Source organism: Thamnophis elegans, chromosome 14 (assembly GCF_009769535.1).
Source record: "Thamnophis elegans isolate rThaEle1 chromosome 14, rThaEle1.pri, whole genome shotgun sequence".
NCBI lineage: Eukaryota > Metazoa > Chordata > Lepidosauria > Squamata > Colubridae > Thamnophis > Thamnophis elegans.
In genome coordinates, this window is record NC_045554.1 from 9,808,048 (window position 1) to 9,834,155 (window position 26,108).

At 46.3% G+C, this 26,108-nt stretch overlaps 1 protein-coding gene across 1 annotated transcript; it reads right to left on the minus strand.

Annotated features, from left to right (window-relative positions):
- Window positions 1-3,373: 3,373 nt before the first annotated feature.
- On the minus strand, window positions 3,374-25,974 carry ERCC4 (ERCC excision repair 4, endonuclease catalytic subunit). Its single transcript, XM_032230212.1, has 11 exons — window positions 25,770-25,974; window positions 23,780-23,960; window positions 21,003-21,198; window positions 19,473-19,680; window positions 16,634-16,814; window positions 15,067-15,195; window positions 13,614-13,724; window positions 11,596-12,193; window positions 8,798-8,890; window positions 6,009-6,121; window positions 3,374-4,285 (listed from the first exon to the last, which is right to left on the minus strand). The coding sequence occupies exons 1-11, from the start codon at window positions 25,947-25,949 to the stop codon at window positions 3,552-3,554; spliced, it is 2,724 nt and encodes a 907-aa protein (XP_032086103.1). The 5' UTR covers window positions 25,950-25,974; the 3' UTR covers window positions 3,374-3,551.
- Window positions 25,975-26,108: the final 134 nt, after the last annotated feature.

A 26,108-nucleotide genomic window follows, 5' to 3' on the forward strand; every position in this document is an offset into this window, starting at 1 on the left:
GTTCTATACTTCTGCAAATTCCCAGGTTTCCATGCTGGCAAGCTTAACTTGTCTACAAATACTTAGTACATGCTGGCTTTCTAAGGCTTAATACTCACCAACAGATTTCTGGTTAGGATAGGATACATATTGGCATACAAATCAAAGAATTTGAATTCAAACATACGGCCTGAGAATACCCAGGTGCCCTTTGAAAGAAGGGTTTTAATCAGGATAATATTGGATCTGGTGATAAAAGCATCAGACCAGAAACATGGGAGTTCTAGACCCACAAAAGCCGAATGGGTGACTTTGGGCCAGTCCCTTTCTTCCATTCAACCCACCTCACAGGGTTGTTGTTGTGGGGAAAATAAGGAGGGAGAGAGGAGTATTAGGTATGTTTGCCGCCTTGAGTTATTTCTAAACGGAGCAGAAATTAACTTCTTTCCGGTAGTGAGTTTTCTTTTAATGCAAGTACAAAAACAGTTTTAATCCCAAAGATTCAAATTACTTGAAAACAGTAGATATCCCAATTCATGACAGAATCATAAAAAAACCCAAATTCTGTTACCAATGATTCATCCTATCCGCAGCAGACGAAGACTTGAATCCCAGATTTGCATTTTTGTGATTTCTACCGAGAGCCAAACGCATCCCATCGCCATGTGAAATATTTGGAAACAAAATCTTCCATCTGCCTTATCACCGATTAAAAACATGCACTGATTGGGCGCATGGGCAATTTTTAGGCCTTTGGCATACTGCACTGTCTGTTAAGAACGAAGAAGTTTGGCCACTCTTGTTTATATTTATTTATTTATTTACAGTCCCCCCACCCTCTCCCAGAGCTGTAATAGAAAAGTCATTCCTATTCAGTTTCCAAAAACACAAAATGACTGGCATAATATTTCCCCTTCCACAGAGAGGTTTGGTAGTAGGGAAAAAATGAGGGAAATCACTGTGCCTATTTTATGGAGGAACCATTTCTACCTGAAGTGCGATACAAAGATAATGTTCTTTCAGTCTAAAAAAGTTATTCGCTTGAAGGCTGCATGGCTCAAATATGATTTATAGATAAATAACTTTTAAAAGGTGAGCAGAATATCTCTCTAATGGTACCCCCTACTAGCAAGGAATCTGGGCAATTATCTGGACATGTGTAAAAAACTTTCCTCCTTTAATGATAGGACATAATTTTTGTTTCAATTTGAGTAATTATTTCTAGTCATACCTTAACACTGTTTCTCAATCATGGCAGCTTTAAGAGGGATGGACTTCAACTCCCAGAATTCTCCAGGCTGGGGAATTCTGGGAGTTGAAGTCCACCCCATCTTAAAGCTGCCATGGTTGAGAAACACTGTGTAAAATATCTGTATATGTCACACAAATAACTGAATTCATTTTTAGCAATGCATTAAGGGAAATCCATTTGGATCTACTCCCCCGGGAATGGTTATTTATCTGCCAGCAATCTCTCTCCTCTTGGAAATTCATGTGTTTTAACATCTCAAGTTGATTAAACATAAATAGAATGCACGTAAAGCATGAATTAAAATTCTTAGATTGGGCTAGCAGAAATGATAAGAAGTTGATAAGTACGCGAAGATCCTGTAAAGATCAAGAATTAGATCCTCAACTCTTTCATGGCATGTATGTAAAATTAAATAAATCTGCATACATTTGCCTGGAATAAAAATAGTTGCAGTGCAAAGAAAGGCAATACAGTATTAAGTTTATAAATAAGTCCAGGCACCATCTTAAAATACACTTACTTTCTCCTGCATGACAGCTTATAAAATGCCTCTTCTAAGATAGAAAATATCCTTTTACAGTTTCTATAAACATGAGCGTGAAAAGGAATAGTGTTAAAAAACATCTGATCAATAAGGCGTGCTGTATTTCCTGGATTAAAACTTTGGATCAATTTACGTATTAATTCAATATTTTTTTAAAGCACCCTTGTGATATATTTGAGGCTCACAACAGCTGCCAGCAGCCACGAAGAGATGATAGGCAAATCAAATCGATAGCAATGCATGAAAAGACCAAAATATCTGCTATTCTCCCTTTTTAAAAAAATACAAAACATGAAACCTACGTCTGTCAGAGCTGTCTTAATTCATAAAGGGCACTTGTGATTTCCAAGGTATAGCTAAATAGCTTTTGACAGACTTTCAAGCCCTTTAGTCAATATTTACGAGATATTGATGTAAAAAAAAAACTTGGATAAAGCGGCAAGAGGAGAAGGAGCTGAAATCTACTTATAGATCATCTTCTCTTCAAACAAACACGGACTGCGAAAACACAGCTATTCCTTTAAACAGTAATCCTATGGCAGTTATGTGTTATATAACTTCCAAAGTTAAGCAAGCGGGGGGGGGGGAGTGGAAAAAGGTGAAGCGGGACCATAAAGTCTGATTCCCCCCCCCCAAAAAAAAGTGTAGGAATGAACTTAGTGTGGATATTACGCCCAAAACTATTTACTCATTTTAGAACTTTATGACCTGTGGACTTCAACTCCCAGAATTCCTGAGCCAGCATGGCTGGCTCAGGAATTCTAGGAATTGATGTCCACAGATCAGGAATTCTGGGATTTGATATCCACAGGTCAGGAATTCTGGGACTTATACAGGTCAGGAATTCTGGGACTTACACAGGTCAGGAATTCTGGGACTTGATATCCACAGGTCATAAAATGGCCATGGTTACTGACTCCTGCTTTTAAAGCTTGTAAAGGAATCAGGACAAAAAAAATGTGGCATCTGGAAGAGAGGAGTGTCAAAATTTGCAAAATGGCAGACACCGTATCTTGCAGGTTGAGACACACACACACACACACACACCCATCTCTGTAGGCACCTTTATCCAATGCTTCCTGGAGCCAGGCACCGTTCAAGAAGCCACCGTCGCTTTCTGCAAAAGCCTGTGAAACTGCAACTCCTTGTGTTAAAAATAAACTCAGGGTAGACAGCTTGGCACCACCCAAGAAAAACCTTGGTGAAGGAACTTTTGTGACATCCGGGAGCATTTGGCGCAGGGGTCGGCAACCTGTGGCTCTGGAGCCGCATGTGGCTCTTTCATCCCTCTGCTGCGGCTCCCTGCCGCCGGTCAGCTCCACAGTTGATAGGGCTTTCGTTTAGGACAGGTAGAGGAAAAAGGATGCCGCGCTAGGAGGAGACTCTATGGTGGGGGGAACGGGACTTCTGGTTGGCAGAGGAAAAAGGATGCCACACTAGGAGGAGACTCTATGGTGGAGGAATGGGATTTCCAGTTGGCAGAGGAAAAAGGATGTCGTGCTAGGAGGAGACTCTATGGTGGGGGAATCGGACTTCTGGTCGGCTCCAGAATTGAATGAGGGGCTTCCGGTTAGGATCTTTGTGGCTCTTTGAGTGTTTAAGGTTGCCGACCCCTGGTTTGGCAGATCAGAAAAGGACATCTGGACAGTTGAATTACCTTTCTCTCCCCTGTAAACTGGCCCAGCTTAAAGAGAACTGTATGCCCAGGTCATTCCTATGTGACAATCCCCATGAATCATGGCTTCACCTTTGGAAACTTGGGACGACACATCATCATCACCTCTTTGCTTTGCCTTGAGGAACGGCCTCCGTCAAAGGCAGATGGATGAACTCGTAGAGCTGCTTGGCATTGGCGGCATTGCCCAGAACTTCGGCCAACTTGTCCTGAGAAAGAGCGATCAATTCTGCAATGCTCTCAACGCGGTTCATGACGGCCTGGCAGTTTTTGGAATTGATGCCGGGCATTTTTAGCAAGAAGTCTTGAGGGCCGGGGTTGTACTTGTCCCGTTCGGGGAGGGTTTCGGAATCGGCCGTGATGGCCAAAGCCGCCGCTGCGTCCGGCTGAGGCCGGTTTTGCTTCAGCTCTTCAAAGACTTCGGCCGTGGCGTGTGGAGACGGGCACCACAGGAGCCGGAGGCGCGGGAAGTGAAGAGTCAGCAGGGCGAGCTTGGAGATCACGTCGTTGCTGGAGATCTCTTGGAAGAGAGAAGCCCGGGGCGTGAGAGAAAAGGGTTTGCTGGCGTCAAACTCGATGAGCAGGACGGGCCGTTGATAGTAGCGGGACATGGAGACGCACTGAGTGTACAACCTGCCGTTGTTGAGGGAGCCAATGAGGTCGCTGGTGCTCTTGCGCTCCACGCAGATGTCCGGGGTGAGAATGTAGTCCCCGACTTCTAACGTCACGGGCTCAATGTCGATGCCCCGCCGATGGATCAAGGAGGGAAGCTCGCTGCGGAACTCGCGCATGTCCACCACGATGCTGTGCTGCACAACCTTCTGGTGTTGGCCACCTAAGGAAAGCAGTGAGAGACAGAGGTCATTTCAGACTGAATAACCACAGGGAGCGTGGCCCTAAGCCTGAGCGCTAATGGATTAGAATAGAATAACAGAGGTGGAAGAGGCCTTGGAGGTCTTCTAGTCCAACCCCCTGCTTAAGCAGGAAACCCTACACCACTTCAGACAAATGGCTATCCAGCATCTTCTTAAAAACCTCTAGTGTTGGAGCATTCACAACTTCTGGAGACAAGTTGTTTCATTGATTAATTGTTCTAACTGTCAGGAAATTTCTCATTATTTCCAAGTTGCTTCTTTCCTTGATTAGTTTCCACCCATTGCTTCTTGTTCTACTCCCAGGTGCTTTGGAGAATAGCTTGACTCCCTCTTCTTTGTGGCAACCCCTGAGATATTGGAAGACTGCTATCATGTCTCCCCTAGTCCTTCTTTTCATTAAACTAGACCTACCCAGTTCCTGCAACTGTTCTTCATGTGTTTTAGCCTCCAGTCCCCTAATCCTCTGTTGCTCTTTGTTGATTGTCTAGTTGCAGAATGGGAGGTGGCTGTGAATTTGCCTTGCATCCTAAGACATCCCAGCTTAAAGATGAAAAGATTTCAACTTAAGGATGAAGATACTTCAAAGATGACAAGCCAAACTGTAGGTAGTCCTTGACTTATGACCAGAATTTCCACTGCTAAGCAAGGCTGCTGTCAAGGTTACGCCCAGATTTTAGGACATTTTTTTTTACCCACATTAAGCAGACTGTTAAGCAAATCAATGTAGCTGTGAAGTGACTCATCAGAACATTAATTAAGTCTATTTCCCCATTTCCTTGTCGGAAGCCAGTTGGGAAGGTCGCAAACGGTGATCGTACGAAACCAGGAGACCTCGAGTTCTAGTCCTGCCTTAAGCCACCCACTTTCTCTCAGCCCTAGGAAGGAGGCAATGGCAAACCACTTTTGAAAGAGCTTGCCAAGAAAACTGCAACAACTTGTTCTGAAAAACCAGGCACAATTGAATGGAATTGCTAGTTGACAGCAGTCGTGTTCATTTGGAGTGCCAGCTAGCACCCTTAAAAATGGAATTGTTAACCCATCCATGTACAAATCAAAGCTATCTTAAGCGACGGGGAACGTTCACACAACCATTTCATGAATCTGTTCTGACCGAGGCTTCCGGAGAGCATGAAGCCAAATCCTTGTCCTGACAAAAAACCCTTTTATTAATTGACTGTGAATTCTGCTCCTTCACATCCAGCAAAGTCTTTCAAGGGAGGATTTACAGTCACAGACCTTCTCTGGCTTGGAGAACTGAAAGGACGATACCTGCAAAACTTGGCAAGGAGTCTTGGAGAGTCACGAACCAATTAAGCGAATGAATTATCTCCTGCAAACTCCACTCCCCTTTTGCTCCTCTTTTATTTCCTATGGGAGGGGCCATTCATCGTCCGTTCATGCGCTCACTGGGAACAGGCTCCAGCTGTTCCTCTGACTCACTGATATCTGCCTCTGAAGGCAGCTGTTAACTGTCAGATGGCCCTGGCCCCCTCTCTGCCTCCGACACAGATCCCTCATCAGAGCCTTCCCCAGACTCCAGGAATGGCCCGTGTTTCTCCCCAACCTCCTCACCGTCCAAATCTGCTGCCACTTCACCGAATCAATGTGAATCCAGCCCCCCAAAAGGGACAGGGACTGAGACAGGGTCTTTTTAAAAAGAGTTACAGAGAGCCCCAAACGGACCTGCTTTGCGAGTGTCGATCGAAACAGTGGCTGCCGTGGAATCTCTTGCTAAATCCAAGTTGGTTTCATCTCGCCCTTCTCTTTCTTCTGGAATTACCATGACGGCCTTCTCTCTGAAAGGAAGAAGAGGGAAAAGGGGGCATCCGTATGAATTAACCTTTAAGCACTAAAACTGTCCAGCTGGAGTATTGGGGGTGGGGGGTGGGGGGAGAATCCACTCCAGGGCCATCAACATGTTTTAATTCTTGAGTTAGTGATAAGATAGGCAGCTATAGGAATGTTTTAATGCATAAATAAGTGAAATTCCTCCCACGGGCACCAAGGGCTCTCCCTGGTGATGATAGATGGCATTATCATCTATCATACTGTATCGGACTGGGGAAGGTCGGGCTTGTAATTCACCACTAGCTGGGAAATACACAAGGATTAACGGAAATAGTTTTAATTTACTAATTTCTCTTCTGCAGCGCAGAAATTGGGGCAATGAAATATAGGTAGCCCTTGACTTACAACCATTCGTTTAGTGACTTTTCAAAGCACAGCCCTGAAAAAAGGGACCTGGCTTTTTGTTCATACTTATGACCATTGCAGGATCAGGTGTTCAAAATTCGGATGCCTCGCAAGTGGCTCGTATTTATGACCGTTCCAATGTCCCCGAGTCATACCAACCCCTTTTACGTCCTTCTGACAAGGGAAGTTAATGGGGAAGGGCTCTCTCTCTCTCTCTCTCTCCCTTCCTCCTCTTCTCTCTCTCACTCCCTCTTCTCTCTTTCTCCAAGCCTTCCATTCTTTTATCCATCCTATCTTCTATCTATCTATCTATCTATCTATCTATCTATCTATCTATCTATCTATCGATCGATCAATCTACCTACCTACCTACCTACCTACCTACCTACCTACCTACCTACCTACCTACCTACCTACCTATCATCCCTCTATCTATCCATCTCCAATATCTATCCATCTATCTATCCATCCCTCTATCCATCCATCCCTCTATCTATCCATCCATCCCTCTATCCATCCCTCTATCCATCCCTCCCTCCATCCCTCTATCTATCCATCTCTCTATCCATCCATCCCTCTATCTATCCATCCCTCTATCCATCCATCCCTCTATCCATCCATCCCTCTATCCATCCATCCATCCCTCCATTCCTCTATCTATCCATCCCTCTATCCATCCATCCATCTATCCATCCCTCTATCCATACATCTCTCTATCTATCCATCCCTCTATCCATCCATCCCTCTATCCATCCATCCCTCTATCCATCCATCCATCCATCCATCCATTCATTTATCCCTCTATCCATCAAATTTATTTGCCGCCCATCTCTTATCCAATGACTCGTCCTCTTCTTACATTACAGAGCACTGGATTAAAATTGGAAAGGCTCAAATCCCTTTGGATGCCTTTCTCTTCTCTCCACCTGACATGCCCCCGAGAGAGAGAAACGGCACGCCCCTTCATCACCAAGGAGAAAATACGAACGCCTGCCTGCCTCCTACGGCTGCTGTCAATGAAGGGATGGGAGAGAGTGCACCAAGACTCCCTCTGCCTACTTCCTCCCCCTTGTTATATAATTCATCCTCTCCATCATTTTACATAAGTTTGCTACCTTGGAAACATGGAAAGGGAAGAGGATGACACCGGCTGCATAGCAACAGAAAGCTCCAGCAGTCAGTAGAAATATTTTTGGGGAGTTCTCGCAGAGATTGTATTTATAGGTAAAAGTAAAAGTTCCCCTCACACATATGTGCTAATCGTTCCTAACTCTAGGGGGCGGTGCTCATCTACGTTTCAAAGCCGAAGAGCCAGCGCTGTCCGAAGACGTCTCCGTGGTCATGTGGCCGGCATGACTCAACGCCAAAGGCGCACGGAACACTGTTCCCTTCCCACCCAAGGTGGTCCCTATTTTTCTACTTCCATTTTTACATGCTTTCGAACTGTTAGGTTGGCAGAAGCTGGGACAAGTCACGGGAGCTCACTCCGTTATGCATGCTAGAGATTTGAACTGCCAAACTGCCGACCTTTCTGATTGACAAGCTCAGCATCTTAGCCTCCCCTCCCATAAATACAGCCTCTGAATTTTGATCCCCCAGTTGTGGGGTTGCTGCAAAGGTCGTCATTCTGAAACACAGTCCTAAAACTAAATCACTTTTTTTTCAGTGCCGTTGTAACTTTGAATGGTCACTAAATGAAGTGCTGCAAGTCGAGGACTTCTTGTGTCAGGTTGAATCTTTGGGTCAGATTCTCTCCTGTTGTATTCTGGAGTGGTGCCATCTCAAGGGACTTGTGATGAACTGAAGCCACACCACTGTTCAGCATGGCTCAAAGTGCCCCACAGCCAATGGTTGCTGATACAATAGAAAGTATTAATCTTCTCTACATATAAAAGTGTGTGTCTGTGTCTGTGTCTGTGTATTTCAGCATAACTCTGGAACGCTTCGAGCAATTTCAACCAAACTTGGTACACAGGTGACTTACTCTCTGGAAACAAATACTGTGGGGTGGGTAAGACACCCCTAAAACTCCGAGGGGGTGTGTGTTCTGTTAAGATACAGCCTGTTGTGCCTTAAAATGGTTTCTACTGTACAACGCAGTGGAGTCGCCATGGTAACGGCTTCACAGTCCTCCACAAGGGGGCTCCCTCTGGTAAGGGGGAAAATCCAACATTAGAAATTGTGTTTGGTCCGGACGTTTCCCCCCCTATAAATAAATACCCGGGCAAGGCCAGGTTGTCGGCTAGTGTTTTTTAAAGGCAAAACCGGAGGCTTTTTACCGAATGAGTTTTTCAAAAGCTTCCTTCTCTTTCCTTAGCATGGTCAGGTAGCGCTGTTCTTCTGTCGATCCTCCGTAGATGAGGAAGTAAACCCTGCAAGGCAAGACAGGGAAACTTTTTTTTAAATCCAAAAGACGCCGGCTGGATGGCAAATGCACTCCAACCTGGCTCGCCAAACAAGCCACGACGGCCGGCCACATTCGTAACGCTAACAACCCATTAATCATTGTCTCATGTATCCCAACACCAGAGGCTACTAAATAATCACCGGGTTAAGGCGAAATCCAGCTAACCTGTATCCCGGTGGTTTCCTGAAGATTAAAATGATAAATAAAATAAAATAAATATGGCCTCAGTAGCACCTTCCCAATTCTCTGCAGATGTGTCATAACCTCCTTGGCTTGAGCCAGCCAAGATCTGGGTTCTCTGAGCAACAAGCAAGTTTTCCGCTTTAATAAGAATTAAAATGAAGAATCTCCTAATTAATAAGAATTAAACCCTGTGATTCATTCTGTAGGCAGGAGAGGCCCTGGTCAGATTTCACCACCTATATCTCCTTCCTCGTTATAAGACCCTGGATAAATACTGCAATATGACTGCAGGCACGTATTCATTTCTCCAGTCTAAATCCAGTTGGGTCTATTTTTTTTTTAAAGAAAGAAATGGTGTTACTTTTATAAATAGAAGACAATATGTGTAGCTCAGGGTTGAACTGGGGCATCCTTGGCACTCTCTAAGCTTGGTTGTTTTGTTCCGGACGTTTCATGGCCCCACTAGGTAACATCATCAGAGCTACAGGGAGTGGAGTTTTCTCTCTGTTTATACGGTGGTTTGCCCTGTTAACTGTTGGTGGGGATGTTCTCGGCGGCTTCTTGATTAAGCTTTCCTTTACAGCATTGTTAGCACTCTTAATCCCATTAATTGGGAAATGAAATGTCTGCAAGAAAACCACCAAGCTCAGATTGGTAGAGAAACTCAGAATCTAGAGATTCTCAGTCCAGGGGTGAAATCCAGCAGGTTCTGACAGGTTCTGGAGAACCGGTAGCAGAAATTTTGAGTAGTTCGGAGAACCGGCAAATACCACCTCTGGCTGGCCCCAGAGTCGGGTGGGAATGGAGATTTTGCAATATCCTTCCCCTGGAGTGGGAGGAAATGGAAATTTTGCAGTATCCTTCCCCTGGAGTGGGAGAAAATGGAGATTTTGCAATATCCTTCCCCCAGGAGTGGGGAGGGAATGGAGATTTTGTAGTATCCTTCCCCTGGAGTGGGAGGAAATGGAGATTTTGCAATATCCTTCCCCCCTGGAGTGGGAGGAAATGGAAATTTTGCAGTATCCTTCCCCTGGAGTGGGAGAAAATGGAGATTTTGCAATATCCTTCCCCTGGAGTGGGAAGAAATGGAGATTTTGCAATATCCTTCCCCCCAGGAGTGGGGAGGGAATGGAAATTTTTTTTAGTATCCTTTCCCTGGAATGGGAGGAAATGGAGATTTTCAAGTATCCTTCCCCTGGAGTGGGAAGAAATGGAGATTTTGTAGTATCGTTCCCCTGGAGTGGGGAGGGAATGGGGATTTTGCAGTATCCTTCCCCTGGAGTGGGAGGAAATGGAGATTTTGCAATATCCTTCCCCTGGAGTGGAAGGAAATGGAGATTTTGCAATATCCTTCCCCTGGAGTGGAAGGAAATGGAGATTTTGCAATATCCTTCCCCTGGAGTGGGGAGGGAATGGGGATTTTACAATATCCTTCTCCTGGAGTGGAAGGAAATGGAGGTTTTGCAATATCCTTCCCCTGGAGTGGGGAGGGAATGGGGATTTTACAATATCCTTCTCCTGGAGTGGAAGGAAATGGAGGTTTTGCAATATCCTTCCCCTGGAGTGGGGAGGGAATGGGGATTTTACAATATCCTTCCCCTGGAGTGGGAGGAAATGGAGATTTTGCAGTATCCTTCCCCTGCCACGCCCATCAAGCCACGCCCACACAACTGGTAGTAAAAACAATTGAATTTCACCACTGTCTCAGTCATCCAGGTCATGCAGCAAAATCGTGACCTGGATGACTGAGAATCTCTACAGACAGCAACCAGGAGCAGTAACTCAGGTGACCCCGAGGACACAGGTAAATCACCAAGTGGCCTCAACGACCCTCTAAAAAGGATGCAAACATCCAGCTGTCTGCAAGGAGTACAAATCCTTCCATTCCCCACCCATCCAGTCAGAGCTGAAGAAGCTTCTTGGATGAGGAGCGAAACGTCTTCAAAAGAAAAAGCAGAAAGTCCAGTTCCCTCTTGAAAAAAGCACCTTTGGGATAACCATGACCTGGATGACGGAGAATCTCTACAGACGTTGAGCTAAACAATTTGGGATGGACACCCTTGGAATGGCATGGGAGTAGGAATGGATTTCCAGAGGGGGGGGGGAATTGCAGATGACAGGAACCAGAAGCATCACTCAGGTGATCCTGAGGACAGAGATAAACCTCCAAGTGCTTCAATGACCCTCTACAAGGATGCAAATGACCAGCTCTGTCTGCAAGGAACATAAATCCTTCCCTTCCCCACTATTCCTATCAGAGCTGAAGAAGCTTCTTGGATGAGAAGCAAAACGTCTTCAAAAGAAAAAACAAGAAAGTCCAGTGGTCTCCTGAAGAAGAAAAAAAAAGCCCTTTTGGGACAAGCAAGCTCAGAGGACCCCAAAGACTTCTCCCATTTTTATTTCTCGTCCTAATTAGCCTGGGGTGCAAACCTAACCAGGACAAAAACTCTCTCAGCCATTGCTGCCCCTTCCAAGCCACAACGTTACCTCAACGGCTTTCCCGCCCGGCTCGCCTTGTAAACTTCCAGCTGGCGAACGAAAGTTAGCTCCGCGTCGTACAAGACGACGTACCGGGGCTCCACCTCATGCAAGACGGAGGTCAGGGCGTACGGATCCCCGCAGCCATTTAAAGGGTGGATGACTGTCAGCGGTTCCTTCAGGATGCCGTAATAGGCATCGGAGGAGGAGGAGGGGGAGAGTTTTAACTGGAGGTCTTCTGATCTCGCCCCGTTGCTCTCCTGGCTGCTGTTGAGGCCCTCAGGATCTTCTCCTTCTTCTTCTTCGACCTCGACGTTCTCGGGATCCTCTGGGTTCAACATTTGCGTCAGGGTCAACTCTGCCTTTTTCTTCCTCCTTTTGGGCCTGGAGGATTCCGTTTTGGCTTTTTTGGCTGGCGGCTCTCGGTCGTTCTTCTCACGGCCGTTCTTGGCCTCTCGCCGGTTCTTCGGGCCGGCCGGGCTCCCTCCCTTGCCCGGCCCAAAGGTTTTGTTGTAGAGCCTGGTTAAATAGGCTTCGGGCCCGAGGGTGATATATTCCTTGAGCTGAGCGCAGGTGCGGTCGTCGCTGGCACAAACCAGCACTCGCCCTGCAGCCAAAGAGAGTTTCCACGCTTTACGGCTTGAAATCAAGTCAACCTTTCCCCTCCTACAGGCAGTCCTCGAGTTACAACCGGAGCTGGGGCCAGAATTTCTGTTGCTATGCCGGCAGAAGAGAGCGGTGCCTGATTTTATTATGACGACGTAGTGAAACACCGTGGTTGATAAGTGAACCACGCAGTCATTAAGCGAGTCCAGCTTCCCCTGCTTGCCGGTTGGAAGACAGCTGGGGGAGGTCACAAATGGTGATCACGTCGCCATGACACACGCTGGTGGCCAAGTCCCCAAATTTTGATCATGTGACTGGGAGGAGGGTGCAACGTTCCTAAGCGCAAGGACCAGTTGCAAGTTCCCCCTTTTCTTTTCAGTACAATTGTAACTTTGAGTGGCCACCGAAGGAATGGTTGTAAGTCAAGGACCATCTCTATTTCTAACAGAAAAAAAGAAATATGGAGTCTTCACAAAATAGGACAGCTGTCATCATCGCTCTACTAAAAGTGCTGTTGTTTGGGGACTCAGAGAGGCTGGAAGCAAAGTTTTAAATCTGAAGTTCAAGTGAAAAGATTTCAGGATGGAATGAAGGGTGATCCTTCCTTCCTTCCTTCCTTCCTTCCTTCCTTCCTTCCTTCCTTCCTTCCTTCCTTCCTTCCTTCCTCTGTTCCTTCCTTCCCTTTCTCCTGTTCATTCCTACTTCCTTCCCCTTCCTTCCTTTCCTCTTCCTTCCTTCTTCCCTCCCCTCCCCTTCCTTCCTTCTTCCCTCCCCTTCCTTCCTTCCCTTTCTCCTGTTCCTTCCTTCTTCCATCCCCTTCCTTTCTTCCCCCTTCCTTCCTTCCTTTCTTCCCCTTTCCTTCCTTCCTTTCCTTCCATCCTCCCTTCCCTTTCTCCTGTTCATTCCTACTTCCCTCCCCTCCCTTCCTTCCCCCTTCCTTCCTTCCCTTTCTCCTATTCCTTCCTTCTTCCCTCCTCTTCCTTCCTTCCCCCTTCCTTCCTTCCTTCCCTTCTTTCCTCCCTCCTTCCCTCCCTGAAAAATCTCCCCCCTTTACACAGCTCCAAAAATATTTTATTTTTTTACGAATTCAACCCAATTTCCTATCGGGACAATGCTAAAGGTCCAGGCTGCCTCTGGAGTTGGTGTCTTTCTTTAACTTGAGGCTGGACCTTAGGGGTGGAAGCCTCGGCCAGATGGTTTTAGAGCTGCTTTCAGGGGGATTCCCAGATTATTTTACAACATCGCACTTTTCTCCTCATACCAAAAGACCTTCACTGTCGAGCCTCTATTTGCTGGAGGCAAGAGAGTCTACTTCCACTTTCCAAAGAGGCCTCTCCCCTTGTGCATGTAGAGGGCAGATGCTCCAATGATGTTTCTGCCTGTCTCACCCTGTCCCTCCTTGTCTGGAGGAGCGGCCTCACCTGGCCCACCCAGGGCTTCACTGTCAGCGTTCTCCTTCTCAATCTCCTTCAGCACTTCTCCCAGAGCTTCCCACTTCGGGCTGCTCTCCAGGACCAGTTCCCTCTTCTGTTCTGAAAGGGGGACACAAATCACGAGGTTTATCTATTTGCAGCATCATGTCGTTTGCTTTTTAATTGGCTGGTTGTAAGGTGGCTCAGTGAGCAATACGCTGAGCTTGTCGATCAGAAAGGTCGGCAGTTCGGCGGTTCGAATCCCTAGCGCCGCGTAACGGAATGAGCTCCTGTTACTTGTCCCAGCTTCTGCCAACCTAGCAGTTTGAAAGCACGTAAAAAATGCAAGTAGAAAAATAGGAACCACCTTTGGGAGGAAGGTAACAGCGTTCCGTGTGCCTTTGGCATTTAGTCATGCCGGCCACATGACCACGGAGACGTCTTCGGACAGCGCTGGCTCTTTGGCTTTGAAACAGAGATGAGCACCGCCTCCTAGAGTCAGGAAGGACTAGCACATATTATGTGCGAGGGGAACTTTTACCTTTAAGCTTGTATAGGAGCACCAGAAAAAAATTGGAATTATATTAAAAATTATTTGAGAGCAGTGTGCCCTATCTACTTAGATGCCCCACCCTAAAAGAACCCTCTTCAGATAATCCTCGACTTGTGACCACAATTGATCCCAACATTTCTGTCGCTAAGTGAGAACTTTGTGATGTGAGTTTTGCTCCATTTCACCATCTTTCCTGCCACGTTTGTTAAGTGAATCGTGGCAGCTGTTCAATTAGTAAAATGGCTGTTAAGTGGATCTGACTTTGTTGGTCTGAAGGTCGCAAAAGGTGACCACACAACCCCAGGACATGGCAATTGTCTTAAATATGAACCGGTTATCAAGCATCTGAAGGTAAATCATGTGACCTTGGGGATGCTCGCAACGATCGTAAGTGTGAAAAATACAGTATATTCCGCCGTATAAGGCGACTGGGCGTATAAGACGACCCCCTACTTTCAGGCGCCCGCAAGCCGGCTGAAGGCCTCCTGGCTGCTGGGCTTTCATAGTTTGAGCTCAGCGCCTTCCTCCTCCAAACCTCCAGCCAGACTTTACTAAGCCATCCCAGCACTCATCCATCCACGTGCCCAGGCAAGGAGCGCCGAGGTTATCAATTGAAAGTCCGGCGTCTGCGCTGGGGGCGGCACAGCTTTTTGCTTGGAGGCATTGCTTTTTTGTTTGTTTTGGTTTTTTGGTTATACCCGGCGTATAAGACGACCCCCGATTTTTAAAATAATTTTTGGGGGTTAAAAAGTCATGTTATACACCAGAAAATACGGTAGTCATAAAATCACTTTTTTCAGTGTGTCATTCTTACTTTGAATGGTCACTAAATGAACTGTTGTTAAGTCGAGGACGTACATCTTAGGCTACATCAGTGAAGAAGGGTGTGCTATATATACGTATATATACCTTTTGCTTCTTTGAAATCCGTTTTCTCTGAGCCTTTTTTTTTCTTACTGGCGTTATCTTCTGGCAGGCGATAAACTCTGCTCCGAGCATTCAGGAACATTGATGTACTTGAATCCAGAAAAAGCCAGCCTAGGAGAGGAGTACGAAGAAAGATAAGATGATAAGAGAGATAAACATTAAATATAATACAATACAATAGCAGAGTTGGAAGGGACCTTGGAGGTCTTCTAGTCCAACCCTCTGCCTAGGCTCCAGACAAATGGTTGTCCAACATCTTCTCAGAGACTTCCAGTGTTGGGGCATTCACAACTTCTGGAGGGAAGCTGTTCCACTGATTCATTGTTGCCACTGTCAGGAAATTCCTCCTTAGTTCTAGGTTGCTTCTCTCCTTGATTAGTTTCCACCCATTGCTTCTTGTTCTACCCTCAGGTGATTTGGAGAATAGTTTGATTCCCTCTTCTTTGTGGCAACCCCTGAGATATTGGAAGACTGCTATCATCTCCCTTTGTCCTTCTTTTCATTCAACTAGACATACCCAGTTCCTGCAACCATTCTTCGTATGTTTTAGTCTCCTAATTAGTCCCCTAATCCTCTTTGTTGCTCTTTGTTGATTGTCTAGTTGCAGAATGGGAGGTGGCTGTGAATTTGCCTTGCATCCTAAGACATCCCAGCTTAAAGATGAAAAGATTTCAACTTAAGGATGAAGATACTTCAAAGATGACAACCAGTCATATGTGTGCATGGAGTGATTGTGGTTGTGTTTAAGAGTCTGAGAGCCCAAGGATAGAAACTATTTTTAAACCGATTTGACGGCTGGCTATGCTCCGATGTCTTCTGCCTGATGGTAGAAGTGCAAAGAGACACTGACCAGGGTGTGAATCATCTCCGAGTATCTTCCTTCCTCTCCTAAAGCAGCGAGACCTGGTGAGGTCATCTAGTGGTGTTACAGGGCAACCAATGGCTTCTGCCGAATGGATCACTCTCAACAAACCATCGGTTGCCCTCTAACAACACTGGAGGAGGAAATGCACCCCGAATCCTATCACATGCAGCACTACCACAAAATTGATATGTCAACAAAGTGAGGGATTTTTTTTTTAAAAAAGGAAAAAAGTGCAAAGGATAAGCCAATTCTTTTTATATTTTTACCCCAATGTATTTGTTTGAGGCAGACATTCGTGCCATGCTCTTCTTCCTACAATGCCAGAAAAAGATTCACCGCTTAAGGTTGCTTTTGGCTTGAACCTGCCCCAACAGATGGCATCAGAAACGCTAATAATTTCCACGTGTGATAAAATGTCTCGAAATAGCCCAGCTTTCCAGATCCTTACGTTTCTCTTCTTCCCTTCCCAGCAGCCGAGAGCTCCTTATATAATGACTTAAGGCGTCTGATGTGAACGGGACATATTTTCAACCAACAGCCGTTAAGTGGGAGGCTGAATGTATTTCGTGTCTTCCAGCCTTCTGGAGGGATGGGAACATTTGGGAACATTGGGGCGCGCGTGTCTTTGCGGTTTGGCTTCTAATTAAAACTTTTGATCGCGGAGCGAATGGAACTAATTCCTACCTGAATTCTGTCCGAAAGCTTTTTCTGACACTTTGAGGGACTCTAAAAGATGAAGGAAAGTGACGCAGTCATACTGAGTTAAGTACTGAAGCAAAGTGCGGAGTATCTTCAAATCTTGGACCAGAGATTTGGTCTTGGATCCAAGCTGGTGCCAAAGAGGATCTAAATAGTGACGGATTGTCTGAAATGACAGCATTAGGAATCATGGTTAGAGCGTGATGGGGTGATCCAAAGCAGCTGATCTCTTTAATAGATTTAGCAAGAGCACTTAAGACTTATATACCGCTTCACAGGGCTTTTACAGCCCTCTCGAAGCAGTTTACAGAGTCAGCCTCTTGCACACAACAATCTGGGTCCCTCATTTGACCGATCTTGGGAGAACGTTAGGCTGAGTCAACCTTGAGCCGGTCAGGATCGAACTGCTGGCTATGGCACAGAGTTAGCCTGCAATTCGTATTTAGAGGCTGCAAACCTTTAAAAAGAATCAAGTCATAGATTTCATTCTTTAGTGTTGCCCATTCACAGCCACATCTGATGCCATTAAACGATAGATAGATAGATAGATAGATAGATAGATAGATAGATAGATAGATAGATAGATAGATAGATAGATAGATAGATATAGATCAGTGGTAGTCAACCTGGTCCCTATCGCCCACTACTGGGCGTTCCAGCTTTCATGGTGGGCGGTAGGAGTTTGCTGTAACTCTGCTTTATAAATTTTATAAAGTAATTTCCCTACTTTATAAATCACCATTACTGTGGAACCGGTGGGTGGTTAGAAAATTTTACTACTAATAGAGATACAAAAGTGGGCGGTAGGTATAAAAAGGTTGACTACCCCTGATATAGATAGATGATAGATAGATAGATGAGAGAGAGAGAGGGAGGGAGGGAGGGAAGGAGGGAGAGAGAGAGAGAGGGAGAGAGAGAGAGGGAGAGGGATAAAGGTCCCCTCGCACATATGTGCTAGTCATTCTCGACTCTAGGGGGCGGTGCTCATCTCCATTTCAAAGCCAAGGAGCCAGAGCTGTCCGAAGACATCTCCGTGGTCATGTGGCCGGCATGACTAAACACCGAAGGAGCACGGAACGCTGTTACCTTCCCACCAAAGGTGGTTCCTATTTTTCTACTTGCATTTTTACATGCTTTTGAACTGCTAGGTTGGCAGAAGCTGGGACAGAAATGGGAGCTCACTCCGTTAGCTAGCGTCGCAAGGGATTCGAACAAACTGCCAACCTCTCTGATCAGTAAGCTCAGCGTCTTAGCCACCGTGTCTACACACACACATACACAAAAGAATTTTGATTCCAATGATGTTATGATCCTGGCACACAAGCGCCCAATAAAAGAACATTTATTTCATTGTTAACGAGCTTACGATAAGCAAGCCAGAGACTTGGAGACCTAATAAAACATTCTTTTATGTAAAAACACAGTTCAAGCATTAACAGATGTCAGCTCATCCGTTTCTTTTTTGCTTTTTTTTTTTTTTAAAGGCAGACTCTGCTCCCTAAACTAAACACAGCTGGAAAGAAAGGAGAAAAGTTGAACTGGGAGAGTTTTGACTAGGTGCTGCTGAAGCTCATGACATTTCACAAACCATAAAAATTGTTTTAAAAAAACCACAGCGGAATTCCTTCCAAAAAGACACAGATGGAGCATCTGAGGAGGCTTTTGCTAAATGAAGGGAAGGGAAACTGCCGTTAAGGAACGTAAGATGCATCGCTTCTAGGGATGGGCAACGATCAACAGGCACTTTTTCCTCCTTATAACTTAGCCAAGTATTTCCTCCTCTGAGCTGGGATTCTGACCCAGAATATCCTTCAAATGCCAGAGCTAAGCTTGAGAAGGTGAAGGCTTCATTTCAGCTCCACAGACCGTTACCTCCTTATTACTGAATGACCATCTCCTCCCGACAAGGCTCAACCGCAGGGAAGTCCAACTTAGATCCTGCAAATGCAGCTTTAGTAATCAGCACAAGAATGGAATGGAACGGAACAGAACAGAATAGAATAGCAGAGTTGGAAGGGACCTTGGAGGTCTTCTAGTCCAACCTCAGGCAGGAAACCCTATACTATTTCAGACAATTGGTTATCCAATCACTTCTGACCGAGGCTTCCCAAGTGCATGAAGCAAACTCCTTGTCCCAACAAAAACCCCTTTTATTAATTGACTGTGAATTCTGTTCATTCACATCCAGCAAAGTCTTTCAAGGGAGGATTTACAGTCACAGACCTTATCTGGCTTGGAGAGCTGCCAGGCCGATATCTGCAAAACGTGGCAAGGAGTCTCAGAGAGTCACGAACCAACTAAGCGAACTAATTGTCTCCTGCAAACTCCACTCCCCTTTTGCTCTCTTTTATTTCCTCTGGGAGGGGCCATTCATCGTCCGCTTGTGGCCTTACTCCCAAGTTGACCCCTGTTCTTTAGCTGTTCCCTTCGTTTGGCAACTCTGCGCATGCGCACACTGAGAACAGGCTCCAGATGTTCTTCTGCCTCACTGACGTCTGACTCTGAAGGCAGCTGATAACTGGCATACGGCCCTGGCCCCCTCTCTGCCTCCGACACAGAGTCCTCATCAGAGCCTTCCCCAGACTCCAGGACTGGCCCATCTTCCTCCCCAACCTCCTCACTGTCTGACTCTGCTGCCAGCTCTGGCAGCTGGCGGGCCACAACAAGTAATATCACCAAATCAGAGAGAACGTGAATCAACTTTATAACGCCGATATTTGAAAGTAGTGCTACTCTCAGGACTGAGGATGCCAACACGCATCAATACAATTCACAGGGCAAGCCGATGAGAAGGGCGCACCTGACTTCGCCAAAGAAGAGGTACCTTTTCGAACGCCGTGCCAATGGCGTTTTCTAAGGACAGATCCTCCACTTCCAGAGCAGGGTTGCACTGCTTCAGTTCCTTCAGACACGCATTCAGGATATCCAGTATGGAGCTCTGGATGGCGCGCATGGCTGGCGTCATCGTGATGTGGATTTCCACCACTTCGGGTTTGTGTCGCTCTAAAAAAGAGTGCACCACCGCGTGAAACCTGGGGAAGAGAAAGACAGGAAGATGTCAGCAAGGAACTGCACAGACAGACACACACACACACACACATCCTGGTTCCTAGCTATGGACAGTTTATCTAAGTCCTCAGGTTGGAAGGATCTTTTCAATCCAAAAGAGGCTGTCAGGCCTGCAGCCATCTTTTCTTTTGGATCTTTGGCCTGCCACACTTTCTATTATTCTACTATGCCTTTTCTATGGTGGGAAAATGGGAGGGGGGATTGTACGGAGTGAGATGCTATGTAGCCATAACAACATTCTTTCTAGAAAGCCAAGGTCATCGTTTGTCTTTGCACCTCTGCACCTGGCCGGAACTGGGTGGGTGGAAGCTGCCAGCATGGCAGTGGGAGATTGGACCATGTGATGGGACTTGTGGGTGTGACGACAAGATCTTGAATTTTCAGCTGGTTGGGGAAAACAGGGAAGCTTTCAGATTCGGGGTTTCCCAGATGTGCCAACATGGCTCTCTTAATAAATTGGAACTTTGAGCAATCCTTTGCCTTGGACTCTGATTTCATTTTGGATGCTGTTTGGAACCCTGACATTAATTGCAAAAGGCAATTGGGGTTTTTTTCTTTGAAAACATTTCGCTCCTCATCCAAGAGGCTTTGTTGCAGCCTATTGGCCGCCAGCCACTCCAGGCACCGAATCAGAGGAGAAGGAGAAGGAGGTGTGGGAGTCAGGGCCAGCATCAAGGTAACCTGAGAGCTCCGAGGGGGAAGAGGGACTGCAGCTGGCAGAGAGAGAGAGAGACAGAGGCGGAGCCTGGGCTGTCCGTCAGCCCTCAGGTGGAGAGTCAACAGCCCACAGGTCTGGAGGTGGCTGATGAGGAAGAGGAACAGCTGGATCCAATTGCCTGGTGCGCGGTTGCACAGAAGGCAGAGGAGAGGAGAGCAGTGGAAATCTATGGGCCGGTCCTTGGGAAGGAAGGGCCACCGCTGCAAGCGTAGCCCCACCTAGCTTTGGGGATAAAAGGCAGGGGGCGGAGATGAATAGATGTGGCAGACAACTATTCATCTCTCTACCGGACGGACTTGTTAGCCTGCGGTGAGAGAAAAACGTTTTGCCGGGGCTGCCAGCGCGCCTAATTAAGGAATCATTGATTTAACTTCAGAAGGTCTGTTGTCTTTGGGGAGCTGGGTCAGAAGAGGCATCTTCAGTTCTGGATGAGAAATGAAATGTTTTCAGAGAAAGAAAAAAACCCCAGGAATTCCAGTTGCCTTTTGGAATAGCACCTTCAGGATAACCATGACCTGGATGAAGGAGAACCTCCCTCGATCTTTCCCATCCTTAAAACCCGCTTACCTTGGCCAGAGATACAGCTTCCTCACGAAGAGGTTGCGCATGACTCTTTCCACATGACAAAAGCCGGTGTTAAAGGCCAGTGCGTTATCGGTGAAGGCTTTGACGAAACCTTGCTTGTTCTTTTGGCGGTAAAGCCGCAGGATGAAAGCTTCTTGGCAAGACTCAATGATTCTGTGGGCTTTGTACACCAGAATTCCTGGAGGAATAACAAGAATAAATTGGAAGCAGAAGGGCTTGGGTGGTGAGGAGTCCAGATCAAAACACACGAAGAGGACGGGAAGTTTTTTCAAGGCAGGTCAAGAATTTGAAAAGTTTTGCCGATGAAACAACAGGAGACATTTTAACTATCCTCTGGCAACTTCTGCAGAGAGACAAGAATGGATGCTTTTAATTCTTTTTTCAGGACAACGGTGTCCTGCTTTAAAATCGGCTCAAGGAATTCAAACAAGAACCGGAAGTACTCCCTGATCTTAGAAGAATTGTTCAAGTGAAATACTTTAAAGCTTTATAGGATGCATTTACTCAGAAATTATATTTAAAGAGATTCTTTATTCTTTAGATGAGGGAGGTGCTGACTCAGTGGCTAAGACGCAGTTCAGCAGTTCGAATCCCTAGCACCGCGTAACAAAGTGAGCTCCCGTTACTTGCCCCAGCTTCTGCCAACCTAGCAGTTCAAAAGCATGTAAAAATGCAAGTGGAAAAATAGGAACCACCTTTGGTGGGAAGGGAACAGCATTCTGTGCACCTTCGGTGTTGAGTCATGCCGGCCACATGACCACGGAGACATCTTCAGACAGCGCTGGCTCTTCGGCTTTGAAGCGGAGATGAGCACTGCCCCCTAGAGTCGGGAACGACTAGCACATATGTGTGAGGGGAACCTTTACCTTTACCCAGAAATATGACCCATGGAATACAGCAGGGATCACTCTCAAATAAAAGGTCATAGGATTAAAGAGCAACCACTGTAATCAACCAGAATCTCCAGAAAGCCACAAGCTGCACTTAAAAGCAATGGTTGGTGGCCCAGTTTCCTTTTCAGAATGCACCTTTAAATAGTCAGGGATCTCCCTCCATAAAAGACAGATCTAAAATCAAGGGATCATAGAGATTTCCAGGACTGAACACAGCCACTTTGTCCTAACGCTACAGATCAGCCACAAATCCTGTTACTCTCCTGTGGCATTTTTACTCCAACCTTTCCCCTAAACTGGTCAGTGGTCTTATACCCTGTTCCCCCTCCCCACATCTCCAGTTTTTAGCCGTTGGCTTTATAGCAGTCTTTCCCAACCTTGGTTATTTGAAGACAGGTGGACTTCAACACCCAGAATTCCCCGTTTCCACCACAAATGCGCGAACGGCAAAAGCGCGCCTGACTAAACCGCGGTGACAAAACCACGCCGATAAAACCGCGCGACGAAGGAGCGACGAATGAGCCCTGAAGCGTGCCGACAACAGCATGCCGACAGAAGCGCGCTGTAACCTAACCCTAAACCTAACCCTAACCCTAACCCTAACCCTAACCCTAACCCTAAACCTTACCTTAACTTAAATCGCGCTTCTGTCGGCGCGCTGTTGTCGGCCCGCTGTTGTCGACGCGCTTTTGACATTGCGGTTTTAGCGCCGCGGTTTTGTCGGCGCGCTTATGACGTTTGCACTTTTGTCGGGTCACGGAATTCCCCAGGCAAACGTGGTAAACATTAAACGTGGCTGGGAAATTCTGGGATTTGCAATCCACAAATCTTCAAGCTGCAGAGGTTGGGAAACCCTGGCTTAGGGAGAGAGAGAGAGAGACCAAAAGTGACTAGTTCAAGATTATCCTGCAAATCTCATGACCTAATTCCAGTAATATCTCTGACTAAGCCACACAGGTTTTTCAGGAGAGACAAGAATGTGCCAAGCAATGGCTCCATGACTAATCTGTAGCTTTACAAGCTGTGTTTTTAATAGAGCTTCTCCCATACTGACCTCTAGTGGGAATGACCCTATAAAACAAAGAGCGTTATTTGAAATAGCTGGATACCCGTGCTTCACGGCAAAACTATGTGATCGGGCAATTCAGGAGAAATCTGATTCACTCTGGTTTAATCTGTTGGCTCAGGGATGGTCGGTGATTGAAACACATAAGGGAACATCGCTCCCACCGCCTTGAGTCTGGCAGCAGTTCCATAGGTGGAAGGCGTAGACATTTTGGTGAGGTATCAACGTTTAGCCCCAGACAGCTCCTGAGTGAAGGAATGGAATGTCTGCCAGTTTGAACTGAGGTAACGGAATGTGAGGCAACTGGCAGTTGGAACAGAGTTTTTTTCAGGTGGGGAGGGGAAGTAGAACTCCTTAGCATCAGAGCGTGTTAATTACTGCATAAGAAATATTAATGATCTGATGGTCATTTTGAAAAATCCTTTCTTAGCAAGCACCTAGAAACCAAGAGGAACATATGTGCCAAGTTTCAAGTTTGTAGGCTTTATGGTTCTGAAGATTTCGTGATGAGTGAATGGTGCTTGGCTTTTATTTTTATATATATATAAATAATATGCTTATTACATGTGAACTGAGAGGAACAATTTGTTGTTGTTAGTTGCAAAGTCGTGTTTGACCCTTCACGACCCCATGGACAACGTTCCTCCAGGCCTTGCTGTCCTCTACCATCCTCTGGAGTCCATTTAAGCTCACGCCTACTGCTTTGAGAAGAACAATAGTCCTGCATTTTTCAGTCTAGACTCAAAACTATGTATGGCATGTCGAGAGGCGGGAATGACACCCATTTTTAAAGTTCTTACCAGTGATAAGATCTGCAGGAATCCTGTCGGTCAGAAAATCCACCACCAGGATTCGGCTAGTGGCAAAAATAACTCCTCCCTGGGTATAAACTTCATAGCGGCTGCTGCTGGCAATTTCATTTGTTACTCGCCGAGGAAGATAAGCAACATTATCTGTCTTTAACTGGTCAATAAAATATTCCTGACAAAGGAAAAATGATTCAGAGTAAAGAGGAAGATAAGCAACAGTTTATTAACTTTCATTGGTCACTAAAATATACCTGATAAAGGAAAAATGATTCAGGGAAAGTAATGACGAATATAGGATTTGTATTCCTTAGGCTAATTCCTTATTAGAGCAATTGTTTTAAAATTGAACTTTTTTATTTCTTCAAAATATAGACTCCCCAAATTCACTGTCAACTATTAAGCATAAGTGGGGGATTTTGGCTACGTCAGGATTAGTTTTCAGCAAACGAGTTTCCTGAACAAGGCCAGTAACATATAACATTTTATACTTCCTGTCAGCTAACGATATTCAAATGCCTACTGATAGTAGTTATCCTACGCATATTACTCAGTTTAATTCAGTGGGCCCTATTACTTGACAAATATTTTATAGCATTGAAATCTAAGGATGCTTTAAAGAAACAATTCAGATTTATAACATGATCTATGAACGCCTGCTTAAAAGTAAAGTGCACTTTTTCAATGGTATTGCTTTTCTTATACTGTATGTTCCTAGAACTATGTCCAGGATGGGTGGGTGGACGGACAGACAGACCGACAGACAGTTAATATTCCTCAATTTCTGGATAGTCTCTCAGCCCAGCCCACTTCATAGGCTTGTTGTGGGGAAATAGGAGGAGAAAGTATTAGATATGTTAACCAATTTGAATCTATATCTGTATCTATATACAGTATATAAAAATTGGTGTGTGTGTGTGTGTGTGTGTGTGTGTGTGTGTGTGTGTGTGTTCCAGCATAACTCTAGAGTGCCTCGAGCAATTTCAACCAAACTTGGAACACAGTTGACTTACTCTCTGGAAACAAATACTGTGGGGGTAAGACACCCTAACACCCATCGGGATGTGTGTTCTGTTAAGATACAGCCTGTTGTGCCTTAAAATGGCTTCTACCGTACTGCTGTAAAATAGCGTCTACTGTACAGCGCAGTGGAGTTGCCATGGTAATGGCTTCACAATACTCCACAAGGGGGCTCTTTCTGGTAAAGGGGTAAATCCAACATTAGAATTTACTTTTGGTCCAGACATTTCCCCCCCTATAAATAAACACCCGGGGCCACATCGTGTTATCAGCTAGTTATTTGTAAATAATAATAAAGACAGGATATAAATAGATAAATCACTCTCATGAGTGGTTCTGGCAGAACACCTTCATGCAAATGATGTCATGAGGCTTGGGTGTCATAAGACATGAGAGTTTGGGTGGAAAGTTTTCTGCTATACCAAACTTGAGGAAAGTCCTTCACAAACTGGGCCAGCATCCAGAGAAGATGACAGTGCCAGAGACCAGGAGACGTCCCACCTGAGCCATGAAATGCAGCTGGGTGGCTTTGGGCCAATCACAAGGAGACAGTGAGTTCTAGTCCCACCTGAGCCATGAAAGCCAGCTGGGTGACTTTGGGCCAATCACCAGGAGACAGTGAGTTCTAGTCTCATCTTAGCCAATGAAAGCCAGCTTGGTGGCTTTGGGCCAATCACAAGGAGTCGATGAGTTCTAGTCCCGCCTTAGGCATGAAAACCAATTGGGTGACTCTGGGCCAGCCCCCCCCCCCTCAGCCCAGCCTATCTCACAGGGTTGTTGTTGTGGGGAAAATAAAGAGTGGGAGCATTGGCTACTCCCACAACACAGGCTTAGCTTTCCCACCCACATAGGGCTAGCATTGAACAGAAGCCCCGCTAGGCTTCTACAAGGCCAGGCCGCGTCCTCTGTGCGCTAACCCGGGTCGAGCGTCTCGTGGGGACGGGCTGAGGGTCGCCCTGCCTACCTCCTCCGCGGGGCTGGTGTTCAGCACCAGGACCAGGCGGGTGGGCTCGCAGTAGAGGCGGAGGAAGCGCAGGAGCAGGCGGTCGACGCCCAGCCCGCGGGCGCAAATGACCAGCCCGTCTTGGTGGAAAAGGTCCAGGAAGATCTGCGTTTCGTGCTCCAGAGGCGGCCCGGCCGCCATGGCTACCGGCTGTCACCGGCAGCCTCTCTGCGCATGCGCCGGGAGAACCACAGAGGGGGCGAGGTAGACCGACGCACGGAGTCTTCCTGTGCCGCTCCTTTCAAGCCGGAAGCTCCTCTATCGATGCGGGCCGGGGCGGGGGTGAGAGAAATAGTGGGA

Bases quoted from the DNA above. Each gene is read 5' to 3' on its own strand.
- ERCC4 (XM_032230212.1), bottom strand. From the start codon at position 25,949: ATGGCGGCCGGGCCGCCTCTGGAGCACGAAACGCAGATCTTCCTGGAC. The intron at 8,891-11,595 runs GTAACGTTGTGG...CTTGCCTTGCAG, and splicing joins CGGGCGGGAAAGCCGTTGAG to GGTTTACTTCCTCATCTACG. The intron at 6,122-8,797 runs GTAAAAAGCCTC...TCTTCCTTTCAG, and splicing joins GCTTTTGAAAAACTCATTCG to AGAGAAGGCCGTCATGGTAA.